Raw genomic sequence first — 14,593 nt, forward strand, 5'->3', positions numbered from 1 at the left:
AGTAAAGAACAGAAACTGGAAGTGCAGTCTTTGTTGTTGAAAATGTATGCTATACCCTATCCACACCGAAGAGGCTCTGAAATGTACATCAACCGGGATAAAGAGAAAGTTAACAAAGTTAATGTTTCATACTTATTTGAAGTTAAGTGTCTGTTGACATGTTGGAAAAGATTAAAGGTCTACAATTTCTGTTTAATTTGTCAATATTCAATTTTTATTAATTGATTTACTGGCCACCATCACTGTGGTTACATGTTCAGTATATGTATTGACCAGCAAACCCACTGCAGCCTACCTCATCTCATCCTTTTCCTTTATGGTTGATATTAACAACGAAAGGAGATATTATCTGTCTCTCTCCTATTGTGTACCGCTGCTAAACAGGGAAAATAAGTACTTAGAACTACCAATAATTATAGATAAATATTAAAGAAACGGGTAAACACTGGACTGAACCCCCTAATTGTCAAACTAATATTAATGTACAACAATATAGAAGAGACATAACTAGGTTATGCAATATGGGTGTATATCCACTGCACGCTTCTTAGGTGTGTAATTGACATGACCAAGGAGCTATTGAAGTTTAAAACTATGAAAAATGTACATTAAACCACGTGATTTTACAGTACACAAACAAGAGTGTGCAATATAGAAGGGTACATTCTGCACCATGTTTGAAGTCAGTAGGTCACATGACCAAGGAGCTATTGAAATTCTACATTTTGAAAAATTAATGTAAAATCTTGTGAGAAGAAAATGGACTAACTAAAGGGTGCCCACTGAGTGGACATTCTGAACCTTGTTTGAAGTCTCTAGGTCACATGACCAAGGAGCTATTGAAATTTTACATTTGGAAAAATTAATGTAAAAACGTGTGAGATGGAAAATGTACAAACTATATAATATGCAAGCAATATAGAAGGGTAGTCAGTGGACATTCTGAACCTTGTTTGAGTCGAGTAGGTCATACGACCAATGAGCTATTGAAATTCAAAAATGTAAATAAATAATTTAAAATAGTGCAAGATGTAAATCGACAAAAAATAAATGTGTGCAAAAAATGTCTATGCCATCGGGTTAGCTAGAACCAGCTTTGAACGTTTTAGGAGTAATGGTTAAATAGCTATTGGAATTTGAACATTTTGATTTGTCACTATGTTGACGGTCCCTAACTGCTGTTGGTGGACGTAAGGAAAACTACAGGCGAATATCCAATCTGAAACTGTCTTTACCTCGGTCTGCCAGTGTCACAGAACGAATAAAGCTTTTTCGTGATACAATTTGATTTCATTTGAACATTGTATTTGTCTCATGCACCGAATACAACACGTGTAGTAGCCCTTACAGTGAAATGCTTACTTACAAGCCCTTAATTAACCAACAATGCAGTTAAAGAAATAGAGTTAAGAAAATATTTACTAAACAAACTAAAGTGATATAACACAAAATGACAGAACAACGAGCCATTATACAGGGGGTACAGGGTAGTCGAGGTAATTTAGAAAGTGACTATGCATAGATAAAACAGCGAGTGGCAGCAGTGTAAAAACAAAAGGATGGGGGTTCAATGTGATGACACGACGGACTGAAGGCTGTTTAGAAAAGATAGCTAAACAATAATATGCAGACATTCATATCAATTTAAACGCTGACATCTTCCTCACCAAAAATAATCTATTGAAATGAAAAGCCCATTGTCACAGACCAGCAGTGTCGTGAGCTTACCAGTAACAAGCTTGAAGAGTAGCGTTGTATGCTGCTTGCTAGCTACCATTGCACAAATACAATGAATGCATTTACTCACTTTCTTAGGATCGCACGCCACCCGCGAGAACGGTGTTATCTCTGGCCATTATACCGAAGTAGGTTTAAATTATTCGGAGGCGAATACTTGAGAGAGATACTCTGGCGCGAGCTTCGTTTTTAGCTCAAACGCTACTCCTCTACTGCGCAGACTCAGTGCTGCAAGGTGTTCTGGGTATTTAGCTAACTCCTTTTCCTTCCAGTCCGCGTGTAGTTGATGTAGGTTGCTGAATTGATTCCCTACCTTTTATAGCAATACTAGTTAAATACACTGCTTCGTTAGAACTATGTCGTTCAGTTTCAATTTCGACGTGCAGTTAACGACAAAGGGGCAACAAGGTGAAGAAAGTAAACCACAAACTGGAAAGCAGGATTATGCAGTCAAACCTGTGAGTAACAGAGCTAGCTAGCTCGAGCCAGTACAAGTAGATTTATGAGGTTAGTTATGAGGTCCCAAAGAATCCCCCAGGCTTTTTGGGCTGTTACCTAGAGCAGAATTCCTGTTACGTTAATTAAATGGAACTGAATATAATTTATTTATGAAGTAGAAGTAACCCTGGCTTTATATTCTTGTTTAAAAGGGATGGTGTGCAGCTGCCCCTGTATCTGCGTTAAGGGCCATCCACACCAAGTATGATAACTATAACAATAAATTAGAGCAACATAACTATAAACGCCCGAGGTAAAGACAGAATCAGGTTGGATATTCGACAGATATTCGCCTGTCGTTTAACTTACGTCCACCAACAGCAGTTAGGGACCGACAACATAGTGACAAATTACATTTTTTCTAATTTCAATATCTCTTTAACCATTACTCCTAAAACTTTCAAAACTGGTTCTAGCTAACCCGTTGCATAGACACACATTACACACTTAAATTAAAAAAATTAAATAGCTCCTATGTCATGTGACCTGACTTCAAACAAGGTTCAGAATGTACACTCAGTGGGCCTACACGTTGCACAGCCTTTAGTTTGTCCATTTTCATCTCACAATTTTACATGGTTTTTCAATGTTAATAATTCTAATAGCTCCTTGGTCATGTGACCTACTGACCTCCAACAAGGTTCATAATGTCCACTAACTACCCCTCTATGTTGCACACCCTTTAGTTTGTCTATTTTCATCCCACATGATTTTAAATTAATTTTGTAAACATTCTAATTTCCATAGCTATTTAGTTATGTGACCTACTGACTTCAAACAAGGTTCAGAATGTACACTGACTACCCTTCTATATTGCATACCCTTAAGCTTGTCCATTTTCATCTCACGTTTTTACATTAATTTTGTAAACTTTCAAATTTCAAAAAGCTCCTTGTTAATGTGACCTAATGACTTTCAGAATGTCCACAGACTGGCGGAGACGGGAGCCGCAAGGCATCCAGTATGGTAACGCGACCGATCCCGGCGAAGCTGGCGGGAGCCCTGGGGAGAGTCCTCTTTTTTTCTTTGTGAAGGGCAGGGTGCCCTGGAATGGGTTCGCCCTGAGAGAGGGGCCCAAGCCCWGGAAAGCGTTGCGGTGTCCGGTGAGCTCTCCCTGGTCCTTGAAAATCCGGGGGAGAGGGTGTAATTCTCGCGTCGTACCCATATCTGCAGCAGGTCTCCAAGGTGAACAGCCTCTGGCATGTTATAACAATGTAGGTAAGGGAAGTTGGCAAAAAAGATCCCTAACTTTGGGATAAGGATTGGCTCTAGGGGCTGGGTCGGTCAGGCTGGGGTGCGAGGGCGGGGCTGGGCTCGAGCCGCGGCCTGGGGAGCAGTCGCTCCGTTGCCCTCCTCTCACCACCGTTGGAAGTTTGTTGTGCGGTCCATCTCGCGGTCTCTCTTGCATGGACTCGCAAGGGGCTGCGTGTGGGGTTTCGTCGGGGTGGTGTCCATTGGCGAGCCGAAGGTGGACAGGTGGGGGTTTGGGTCCGGTGGTTGGTGTCGGCAACTCGAACGCGTGCCGGGCCCTTCTCGCGGATCACCCCGGCTACGGTGCTCGCCGGCACCACACATTGTAGGTGGGGAGGTCTCCTCTACGCTCACTAGACTTGAGGCAGAGACAAAACCCATTGGCCCCGCAGTGATGGGGCATTGCATGGATCTGGCTCATGCCCTACGAAGTGGGGAGAGGTATCTCCAGCTTGTCTGGGGAGGGAGGCGGAACCATAAAACGGACGGCAGAAGCCTAGGTTCCCACTGGGCACAGATCACTGAATGTCAACTTGATGAAATTCAAAGGAGTGTACCCACCTGTCGCACTCAAATCACCCTTGGAGTGACTGTGACCCACTCATGTCAAAGTGAGGAATATTGATGAAGCGCTGGTAAAAGTGGTTCCTATGGCTCTATCCTGGAGGGCTGACTAGGCAAGCAAATGATGRCGCTAGATACTGAAAGGGGTATTTGGTTCTCAAGCCTATAAGTATTGCGCTGGCACTTGATGTCGATTGGGTGTAAAAACCAAGTTAAAGGCCACTGAAGGTTAGTAGTGGCAACTGATGTCCAGTTTGTAAGACAGAAAAGCCTCTGATGCCACCGGCGTGATTCGAATGGATGTCAATTTGATGATATCTGACCGTAGCATGCTTCCCTTTGCGGCTGCACTCAAACCACCTTCGGGGTGGCTGTGACTCCCTCATGTCAAAGTGAGGAAATTAGATGACGCGGGGGTAAACGGCGGGACATAATTATAAGTCTTGAGGTAGCCAAATGCCTCGTCATCCAGTTAGTGACGCGCATGAATGGATGGATGAGAATCTCACTGTCCCTACCTACTATCTAGCAAAACCACAGCCAAGGGAACGGGCTTGACTGAATCAGCGGGGAAAGAAGTCCTTGTTGATCTTGACTCTGGCACTGTGAAGAAACATGAGGTGTAGAATGTGGGAGGCCTCGGCCGCCGGTGAAATACCACTATTCTTATCGTTTTTTCGCTTACCCGGGGATGCGAGACCCCGGTGCTCGCGCTGGGTGCGACCCAGGGACAGTGGCAGGTGGGGAGTTTTACTGGGGCGGGACACCTGTCAAACAGTAACGCAGGTGTCCTAAGGCGAGCTTAGGGAGGACAGAAACTTCCCGTGGAGCAGAAGGGCAAAAGCTCGCTTGATCTTGATTTTCAGTATGAATACAGACCGTGAAAGTGGGGTGTCTCTTCCTATCATTGTGAAGCGTTGGATTGTTCACCCACTAATAGGGAACGTGAGCTGGGTTTGGACCGTCGTGAGACAGGTTAGTTTTACCCTACTGATGATGTTGCAATAGTAATCCTGCTCAGCATGAGATGAACCACAGGTTCAGACATTTGGTGTATTTGCTTCACCATCCTCCTGCTTTACTTATGGGTTACAGGTCCACGGAGAAGGGCCAGAGGCCAGACATGGAGTGTGRGAGAGCCCAGGCAGGCGGGTAGAAGGCATAAGACATTTACATTGGGCTCTGGATAGGTAGGGGGCTAGGTGGTGGGCGCCCATCCGCCCGGGCCCATCCTCTGGTGGGACTGTACGTCAGGTTGGGCCTCGCTGTGGAAGTCAAAAGGTTACCAGGTGCACGAGGAGGCCTCCCCCAAGGCGGGGGGGGCACTCAGGGGTGGCTGGAATCGGGCTGGGGGCAGCACTCAGGCTGTGGAGGTTGGGTTGGGGACTTATTCTCTGAGCGAATAAAAGCTGGCGGATTACCATGTGCCCAGAGCCTGTTAAGGGTTATCAGGTCCACGTGGATCCTGACAGCGGGACTATAGACGTTTTAGTAATTCCAGGGAGTAAGCTATACTCTAAGGCCAGTGGAGAGGGGTGTTGACCGAGTAGGTCTGTAGTTCCAGGGAGTAAGCTATACACTCTCAGGCCCAGGGAGAAGGCAGGCAGGGAGTGTAGGCCTAGAGGTCACCAGGTCAACGGGGGGCCTGCCTGGAGGTCAGGAAGGAAGGCAGAGCAGACAAATTAATGTAAAATTGCATGAGATTAAAATGGACAAACTAAAGGGTGTGCAATGTGTCGGCCCACTGATTGTACATTCTGAACCTTGTTTGCAGTCAGTAGGTCACATGACCAAGGAGCMATTGAAATTCAAATGTAAAAAAAGGCTTGTTTACCTAATTCAACTAGGAATACAAAATGCTGCTCACATGTTTATTAGCTTTGCAAAGCAAATTAAGGTCCAAATCGTGAAAATAAGACCTGTACAATGTTGTGTGCAATTTTTCCAACATCATGACACTTATTTGGAGTTTGTGGCTAAAGTGGTTTGAAAGCGCGAATATCCAACCTGAAACTCTTATTTCAGTCTAAACGTTGGCGAGCATCCACACCAGTGGGTCGTTTATTGTTCTGCAGTATACCTGTAAATCAACTGATCAACGCATCCTACTGCATGCTGTTGGCCTATTAATAAGTAGCTGTTGATCGCATAGTTACAGGAATTAGGGGTGCTGAGGATCCTGCATCACCCCCTGATAAATCAAAAAATATCAACCGTACTTTCATGATAGTTATTGTCCTTGGTGTGGATAGCCCTTTAGAGATTTAKATTTTTTATTTAACCTTGTCGACGATGAGTATGACGGGTCTCATCTCTAATGCCCAGGAAACTCAGATTTAAACCAGACATGTCCGATATGGATTTTTTGTGAGACGATTGAGATTTTTGCTGTTCAACATTTTTTTTATGTAACCTTTTATTTAACTAGGGAAGTCGGTTAAGAACAAATTCTTATTTACYATGACGGTCTACCAATATTCAACATCATTAAATTTGAAAATGTTGATGATATTTCCCAGAGACAGCCATGTGTGCATTGATTTACATTTTAATCATTTAGCAGACACACTTATCCAGAGCGATTTACAGGAGCAATTAGGGTTATGTGCCTTGCTCAAAGACACGTCACGATTTTTTCATTAATGCATTATCACATTTAATCAAAAATAATTACATAATGGTAATAATTGTATTTGAATGGTAAATCTCTTGATGAACTGGGTAAATTAAGATGTCATAGGCCTAATCACAATACAGGTGAATGCATATTCAGTAGGAGTGTTTTTTTTGGCGCATCAGTGGAATCCATGGTGCTGCAGATGACAATCTGTTTGCCTTTCATTTGGGACTTAATTAGCCTACTGATCAACAGCATTTGCATAGAAGCATCACTCGGCATGTCACGCCTGTATGGAAGGACATCATATAGGTCGCTGCTGTTAGTTTAAGAATATAAACCTAACAACTGAGACATAAACTGAACAAGTTCCACAGACATGTGACTAAAAAATGGAATAATGTGTCCCTGAATAAAGGGGGGCAAAATCAAAAGTAACAGTCAGTATCTGGTGTGGCCACCAGCTACATTAAGTACTGCAATGCATCTCCTCATGGACTGCACCAGATGTGCCAGTTTTTGCTGTGAGATGTTACCCCACTCTTCCACCAAGGCACCTGCAAGTTCCCAGACATTTCTGGGGGGAATGGCCCTAGCCCTCACCCTCCGATCCAACAGGTCCCAGACGTGCTCAATGGGATTGCGATCCGGGCTCTTCGCTGGACATGGCAGAACATTGACATTCATGTCTTGCAGAAAATCATGCACAGAACGAGCAGTATGGCTGGTGGCATTGTCATGTCAGGATGAGCCTGCAGGAAGGGTACCACATGAGGGAGGAGGATGTCTTCCCTGTAACGCACAGCGTTGAGATTGCCTGCAATGATAACAAGCTCAGTCCGATGATGATGCTGTGACACACCGCCCCAGACAATGACGGACCCTCCACCTCCAAATCGATCCCGCTCCAGAGTACAGGCCTCGGTGTAATGTTCATTCCTTCGACGATAAACGCGAATCTGACCATCACCCCTGGTGAGACAAAACCAGGGGTCAGTGAAGAGCACTTTTCTCGTCAGTGAACATCACTTTTTGCCAGTCCTGTCTGGTCCAGCGACGGTGGGTTTGTGCTCATAGGTGACGTTGTTGCTGGTGATGTCTGGTGAGGACCTGCCTTACAACAGGCCTACAAGCCCTCAGTCCAGCCTCTGTCCGCAATAGGCTGAGAGTCTGAGCACTGATGGAGGGATTGTGCATTCCTGGTGTAAGTCGGGCAGTTGTTGCCATCCTGTACCTATCTCGCAAGTGTGATGTTCAGATGTACCGTCTGTAAGCTGTTAGTGTCTTATTGACCGTTCCACAGGTGCATGTTCATTTAATTGTTTATGGTTCATTGAGCAGGCATGGGAAACAGTGTTTAAACCCTTTACAATGAAGATCTGTGAAGTTATTTGGATTTTTACGAATTATCTTTGAAAGACCGGGTCCTGAAAAGGGGACGTTTATTTTTTTGKTGAGTTTAGAAGAACACGTATCCAATGAAAATGGTTCCAATGTGACGTCATGATTTGTAGAGAAATTATTTTTCAGCTGTCAGGACGCATCTCTAAAAAACACAGCTGCCAGGATGATATTTGAAGTGACTCGATTGGCTAGTTCAGCTATCTGTCAAGAAATGGGCAGGTTGTAACTTGAGCCTGCTGCTATAATTGGCGCTACCAGGAGACAGGCCAGTACATCAGGAGACGTGGAGGAGGCCGTAGGAGGGCAACAACCCAGCAGCAGGACCGCTACCTCCGCCTTTGAGCAGGAAGGGCACTGCCAGAGCCCTGCAAAATGACCTCCAGCAGGCCACAAATGTGCATGTGTCTGCTCAAACGGTCAGAAACAGACTCCATGAGGGTGGTATGAGGGCCCGACGTCCACAGGTGGGGGCTGTGCTTACAGCCCAACACCGTGCAGGACGTTTGGCATTTGCCAGAGAACACCAAGATTGGCAAATTCACCACTGGCGCCCTGTGCTCTTCACAGATGAATGCAGGTTCACACTGAGCACGTGACAGACGTGACAGAGTCTGGAGACGCCGTGGAGAACCTTCTGCTGCCTGCAACATCCTCCAGCATGACCGGTTTGGCGGTGGGTCAGTCATGGTGTGGGGTGGCATTTCTTTGGGGGCCGCACAGCTCTCCATGTGCTCGCCAGAGGTAGCCTGACTGCCATTAGGTACCGAGATGAGATCCTCAGACCCCTTGTGAGACAATATGCTGGTGCGGTTGGCCCTGGGTTCCTTCTAATGCAAGACAATGCTAGACCTCATGTGGCTGGAGTGTGTCAGCAGTTCTGCAAGAGGAAGGCATTGATGCTATGGACTGGCCCGCCGTTCCCCAGACCTGAATCCAATTGAGCACATCTGGGACATCATGTCTCGCTCCATCCACCAACGCCACGTTGCACCACAGACTGTCCAGGAGTTGGCGGATGCTTTAGTCCAGGTCTGGGAGGAGATGCCTGCAGGGAGACCATCCGCCACCTCATCAGGAGCATGCCCAGGCGTTGTAGGGAGCTCATACAGGCACGTGGAGGCCACACACACTACTGAGCCTCATTTTGACTTGTTTTYAGGACATTACATCAAAGTTGGATCAGCCTGTAGTGTGGTTTTCCACTTTAATTTTGAGTGTGACTCCAAATTTTTTTGAGCAGTGTATATAGCTAGCTATGTGACCTGTTGGCAAAGATTAGGATATCTGCTTAGCTAGCTTGCTTATTGCATGCATGTCCAGGCACGTCGACGCAAGCCTTACTATTAGTGAATTAACTAAACTAATATTTGCAACAGAAGTAACATTTTGGTCACTGTCAATTCATCCAAATCCATTCATTTCTATTTCTGTTAGAAAATGAGCTAGCTTGCTGCTGCTGATTTTTCCCAGCTAGACATTCCACGGCATTGTGCAGTGCTCGTGGCTCAGYCGTGAGTGGCGGCTAGCATAGCAGCAGCTTTGCTATTTAGCGGGAATATTGGCAAAGCCGATAGACTAGAAAAGGCCAATAAAAGCCTGATATCGTCTCGGCCAATGTTTTTTATTATTTATTTTTTATTGTTTTTTTATTCAAACTCCCATTAGACAGCTCTGCAAGTGTTATGTCAAAAAATTGAGTTGCGCTAATATGAACTTTCGTTATGTACTTCCTAAAAAAGGTCTAAATAAAAATGTACAAGCAACTGAAAAAAATGCCTKTTTGGCACCTGCATTACTGCCCCGCACAGGTTGAAATTCTGCAACAGCTCAATACATTGGAGGTGCCAAAGACACAGTTTTTCGGTTGCTTGTACATGTTTATTTAGAACTTGGGAAGTACATATCAGCCCTAACGGTAGTAGATGAAGATAGTTGCACAGCGACCCGCCTTATTTGGTGAGTAACAAACATTATTTGACAATGATTGCAGAGCTGTCTAATGGAAGTTTGAATCTGAGCTTCCTGGGTGTTAGAGATGAGATGCGTCATACTCATCAACATCTCTAACACACAGATACTGGGACAGTGTGTAGCCAACCACAAGAGGGAGTCRGTGTTATTCATGACATTAGGCATCTTTGCTTGTGCGTAAGCATTAGGATGCTTCTACAGTGGCAAGAAAAAGTATGTGAACCCTTTGGATTTACCTGGATTTCTGCATAAATTTGACATAAAATTTTACCTGATCTTCATCTAAATCACAACAATAGACAAACTGTGCTTAAACTAATAACACACAAATTATTGTATTTCTTGTCTATATTGAATACAACATTTAAACATTCACAGTGTAGGTTGGGAAAAGTATGTGAACCCCTAGGCTAATTGACTTCTCCAAAAGCTAATTGGCGTCAGGAGTCGGCTAACCTGGAGTCCAATCAAGGAGACGAGATTGGAGATGTTGGTTAGAGCTGCCCTGCCCCCCAGAAAAACACTCACAAATTTGAGTGCTATTCACAAGAAGCATTGCCTGATGTGAACCATCCCTCAAACAAAAGAGATCTCAGAATACCTAAGATTAAGAATGGTTGCCGTGCATAAATCTGGAAAGGATTACAGAAGTATCTCAAAGTCAGTACAGGGTAAGACAAATTGAGCATCATGGTTTGGGGCTGCTTTGCTGCCTCGGGGCCTGGACAACTTGCTATCATCGCAGTTTAGCCTAACATTCTCCTGCAAAATGTCTTTATCTGTCTGCCAATTGAAGCTCAACAGAAGTTAGGTTATGCAACTGGACAACAACCCAAAAGACATAAGTAAATCAACAACAGAATGGCTTGAACAGAAGAAAATACGCCTTCTGGAGTGGCCCAGTTAGTCCTGACCTCAACCCGATTGGCATGACCTCAAGAGAGCGCTTCACACCAGATATCCCAAGAATATTGCTGAACTGAAACAGTTTTGTAAAGAGGAATGGTCCAAAATCCCTCCTGACCGTTGTGCAGGTCTGATACAGAAAACATTTGGTTCAGGTTATTGCTGCCAAAGGAGTGTCAACCTGTTCTTAAATCCAAGGGTTCACATACCTTTTCCAACTTGCACTGTGAATGTTTACACAGTGTGTTCAATGAAGACATGAAACATGAAATTGTTTGTGTGTTAGTTTAAGCAGACTGTGTTTTATCTATAGTTTTGACTTAGATGAAGATCAGATAAAATGTTATGACCAATTTATGCAGAAATCRAGGTCATTCTAAAGGGTTCACATACTTTTTCTTCCCACTATGTCTTTTCTATTCATGTGTATGTAGTTGACTACCAGGAGACAAGACAGTTACAACACTTGTGTATGCATGCAGATTGTACTTTGCATTGTACATGACAATGGGCATCTTTTACCTGTGTGTAATCAACAGGTGCCCGGCAACAACACCACCACTCCAGCAGAAACTGTCAAAGCAGCTGTTGAACACCACCCCCCTGCAGATCCCCACTTTCTCCTCAACGATGCTGTCTCTGAGACTGTTACCATAGGAACGCTTCCACCCCTCCACTTCCTGAATGAGTCTGTGTTCGAGCGGACGGCCAGCGAGCGAGATGACAACGAGAGGATCCTGTCGCGGACCGCCGCCCAGAGCTCGGACCTCATCTCCGGGGTGTACGAGGGAGGGTTGAAGGTGTGGGAGTGTACCTATGACCTCCTGGAGCTGCTAGAGAGGGAGGGGGAGACGTTCGGGGGGAAGATGGTTCTGGATTTGGGCTGTGGTGCTGGACTGCTGGGCCTACTGGCGCTAAAGAGCGGAGCAAGTCAGGTCCATTTCCAGGACTATAATAGTACTGTTATAGAACAGCTCACACTGCCTAACGCACTGCTCAACTGTCAGGTGGAAGGAGAGGAGGAGGAGGAGGAAGAAGTGAAGGGGAGGAAGGGAAAGAAACGGGGGCTGCAGGAGGAGGACGATGAGACAATTATAGAAGAGGACGAGATGAAAAAGGATGAAGAGGCAAAGTCCGATGAGGAGAAGAAGAATGAACAGAAAAAAGAGGGAGAGGATGGCAGCCCGTCGCCCAAGAGGCAAGCCCTGGACCCATCCCAGCATACGAAGCTGACCTGCTGTCGTTTCTTCTCGGGCGACTGGACAACGTTCCTAGCACTGGTCCTCAAGGAAGACCTGTTCCCTAAATATGACATCATCTTCACCTCAGAGACCATCTACAACACGGCGTACTACTCAGCTCTTCACGACACCCTCCACAGACTGTTGGCCCCGAGGGGAGTGGTCTACCTGGCCACCAAGGCCCACTACTTTGGGGTGGGGGGTGGGCTGCACCTATTTGAACAGTTTATAGAGGACAAGGGAGTGTTTGATATGGAGAAACTGTGGGACGTGGACCAGGGGCTACAGAGACATGTTGTGGCCATGCACTTCAAAACACCAATCAAGTCTTGACTTTTTACTTTGTGTAGTTTCAKATTAATTTCTACTCAATGCACCTGGAACTTCTATGCTACCTACGGTGTGCTAACTTCAATCAGTTTCAAATAAACGTTTTCCTATAAAGATCACCCGGGTGTCAATTGTGACAAAGAAACAGGACTTGCMCATAATTAAAATGACCATATGTTTGATTGTTTGACAGATAATGAAAAGACATATAGAATATTTAAGACTTACTGTAGGTATGTCAGTCTGGCTTTTTTTTTTTTTTCTTGGTGGTAAAACCTTGTATGTCAAATACTGGAGATGTGCTTCACGAAAAGAAGGCAGATTGAGGAGTTTGAATATTCGCCAGTTGAAGAGGACAACAGGATAGCTGCACTGATGGAGGGAAAGAAGCAGAAGTCTGATAAAGAAGATAGAGGAGATGAGCAGATATTCCATTACCGTGGCACTATTCCATTGTTTCCATTGTAGTGTGCAAACTAGGCCAATATCAAGCATACCTCAAGTATTTCAAAGTATTTTGGCAAGTGTATTTGGTGCAGGTTGGTTTTTAACAGGACGTTGCTTCTTGTGTTCTACATACTGTAGAAGTTTCTGTACAATACTTATAGTGAATGTGAAAATGTCTTCAACTCAGTTTCCATTTGTTATGTGTATGTTTGTGAAATACACTATAAAGAAAAGCTGAGTTTGTATTCATTTTTGATTGTGGGGTCATAAGTGGTAGTTGAAGTAGGCACAATATACTACCCTAAAGAAGATACCGTTTCATGTCAACTTTACCCTTTGTTCACATACCTCTCTCACTTTATTTATTTAGAATAGGGCTAGTGCAGGAGAAAAGTGGAAAGGAAATGAAGGTCTTTAAGGGGGTAGGGAGGAGGAAAGGAAATGGGCTCAGTGACCTTTGCAGGTGATTCCCAAAGTGTTCAAATAGCACCATGAAAGCTAGACTTGTTCCTGAAGTCCGCTGCAAAATGTAAATTGTCCCATCTGCCCAAGGACGAGGTCTGAAAGTGGAGTCCGGCGTCACTGTAGTGTAGCATATCTATTCTGCAGTGGGGCTTTTTGTGGTTTCTGTCTCCTAGTTCACCMTTTCACATTTTGTTCCCCATCAATATTATTTTGTATACGCTTTAAAGACTTGGCAGTGTCATGTTACAATCTAATGTTATCAAAGATAGACGCATATCAAAATGTCTTGTGGCAATTTTCTAGAAGGGTGACCATATTGGATGTGTCATCGAATAAATATAGTAACGTGTCACAAATCATGATTGACACTTTTTTCACTTAACTTATTACGGTAAACCTATGAGTAGGAACAAACCAGGGTAGATTCTGTTGAGGAAGAGAAGTCCAGCATGGTGACAGAGTGGTATAGCTAGAGTGGAATTTCCTTTTAGCTTTATCATGGAAATCTAAAGCTTGTAGAAATACTGTAACACAGACTGAGAGAAGGGAGGATAATGCACAGTAAAACCAGTGGGAGAGAAGGGGGGATTTCCTAGGAAGAATAATAAACAGGGCAGCACCACCTAAGCGGGTTACACTTGTGTTGGTGTCAATGTAACATGATGAGGAAGAAGGATAACGTGGGTTTTACGGTTATCGTACGACATCTTCCACTTACTGATAGTTTGTGTACACTTTCATCTATGTTCTGTGTTTCGCATTCATCTCTGTGTATGACTAATCTGTTCCAGTCATTGACACTTGCACAACTCGAGTGCCCTGTTTCATCCAATAAGATTAAGATTACTTTATTGGTCAATTCCAACTGAAATTTGACTTCCCCTGTTTCCACCTCAGAAAGATACACATACAGTGCCTTCAGAAAGTATTCATACCACTTTACTTATTCCTAATTTTGTTGTTACAGCCTGAATTCAAAATTGATTAAATGTGTATTCTTTTCACCCATTTACACACTATCCCATAATGACAAAGTGAAAACATGCTTTTAGAAATGTATTGAAAATTAAATCAAACTTTGTAGAAACAGCTATGGCAGTGATTATAGCTGTGAGTATTTTCTAGGTAAGTCTCTTAATAAGAGCTTTCCACACCTGGATTG

At 44.2% G+C, this 14,593-nt stretch overlaps 2 protein-coding genes and 1 long non-coding RNA gene across 4 annotated transcripts in view; 2 read left to right on the forward strand and 1 right to left on the reverse strand.

Annotated features, from left to right (window-relative positions):
* Positions 1-1,960, reverse strand: part of zdhhc16a (zinc finger DHHC-type palmitoyltransferase 16a) — a 31,017-nt gene extending 29,057 nt beyond the window's left edge. Inside the window, exon 1 of the mRNA XM_024007368.3 lies at positions 1,808-1,960. The gene's annotated coding sequence lies outside the window, so the exon portion shown is untranslated. The remainder of the gene's footprint in view (positions 1-1,807) is intronic.
* The window catches only part of LOC139029143 (uncharacterized), a 140,050-nt gene that overhangs the window by 104,560 nt on the left and 20,897 nt on the right, over positions 1-14,593 (forward strand). The gene's annotated exons all lie outside the window — the stretch shown is intronic.
* On the forward strand, positions 1,976-13,204 carry mettl18 (methyltransferase 18, RPL3 N3-histidine). 2 transcript variants are annotated; one of them, XM_024007366.2, is made up of 3 exons: positions 2,039-2,195; positions 3,155-3,338; positions 11,488-13,204. In XM_024007366.2, the coding sequence occupies exons 1-3, from the start codon at positions 2,182-2,184 to the stop codon at positions 12,520-12,522; spliced, it is 1,233 nt and encodes a 410-aa protein (XP_023863134.1). In that variant the 5' UTR covers positions 2,039-2,181; the 3' UTR covers positions 12,523-13,204. The 2 variants fall into 2 exon arrangements, with proteins under 2 accessions (XP_023863135.1, XP_023863134.1); XM_024007367.2 differs by lacking the exon at positions 3,155-3,338 and having other exon boundaries at positions 1,976-2,195.

The sequence above is a fragment of the Salvelinus sp. IW2-2015 genome, linkage group LG18, assembly GCF_002910315.2.
Source record: "Salvelinus sp. IW2-2015 linkage group LG18, ASM291031v2, whole genome shotgun sequence".
Lineage (NCBI taxonomy): Eukaryota > Metazoa > Chordata > Actinopteri > Salmoniformes > Salmonidae > Salvelinus > Salvelinus sp. IW2-2015.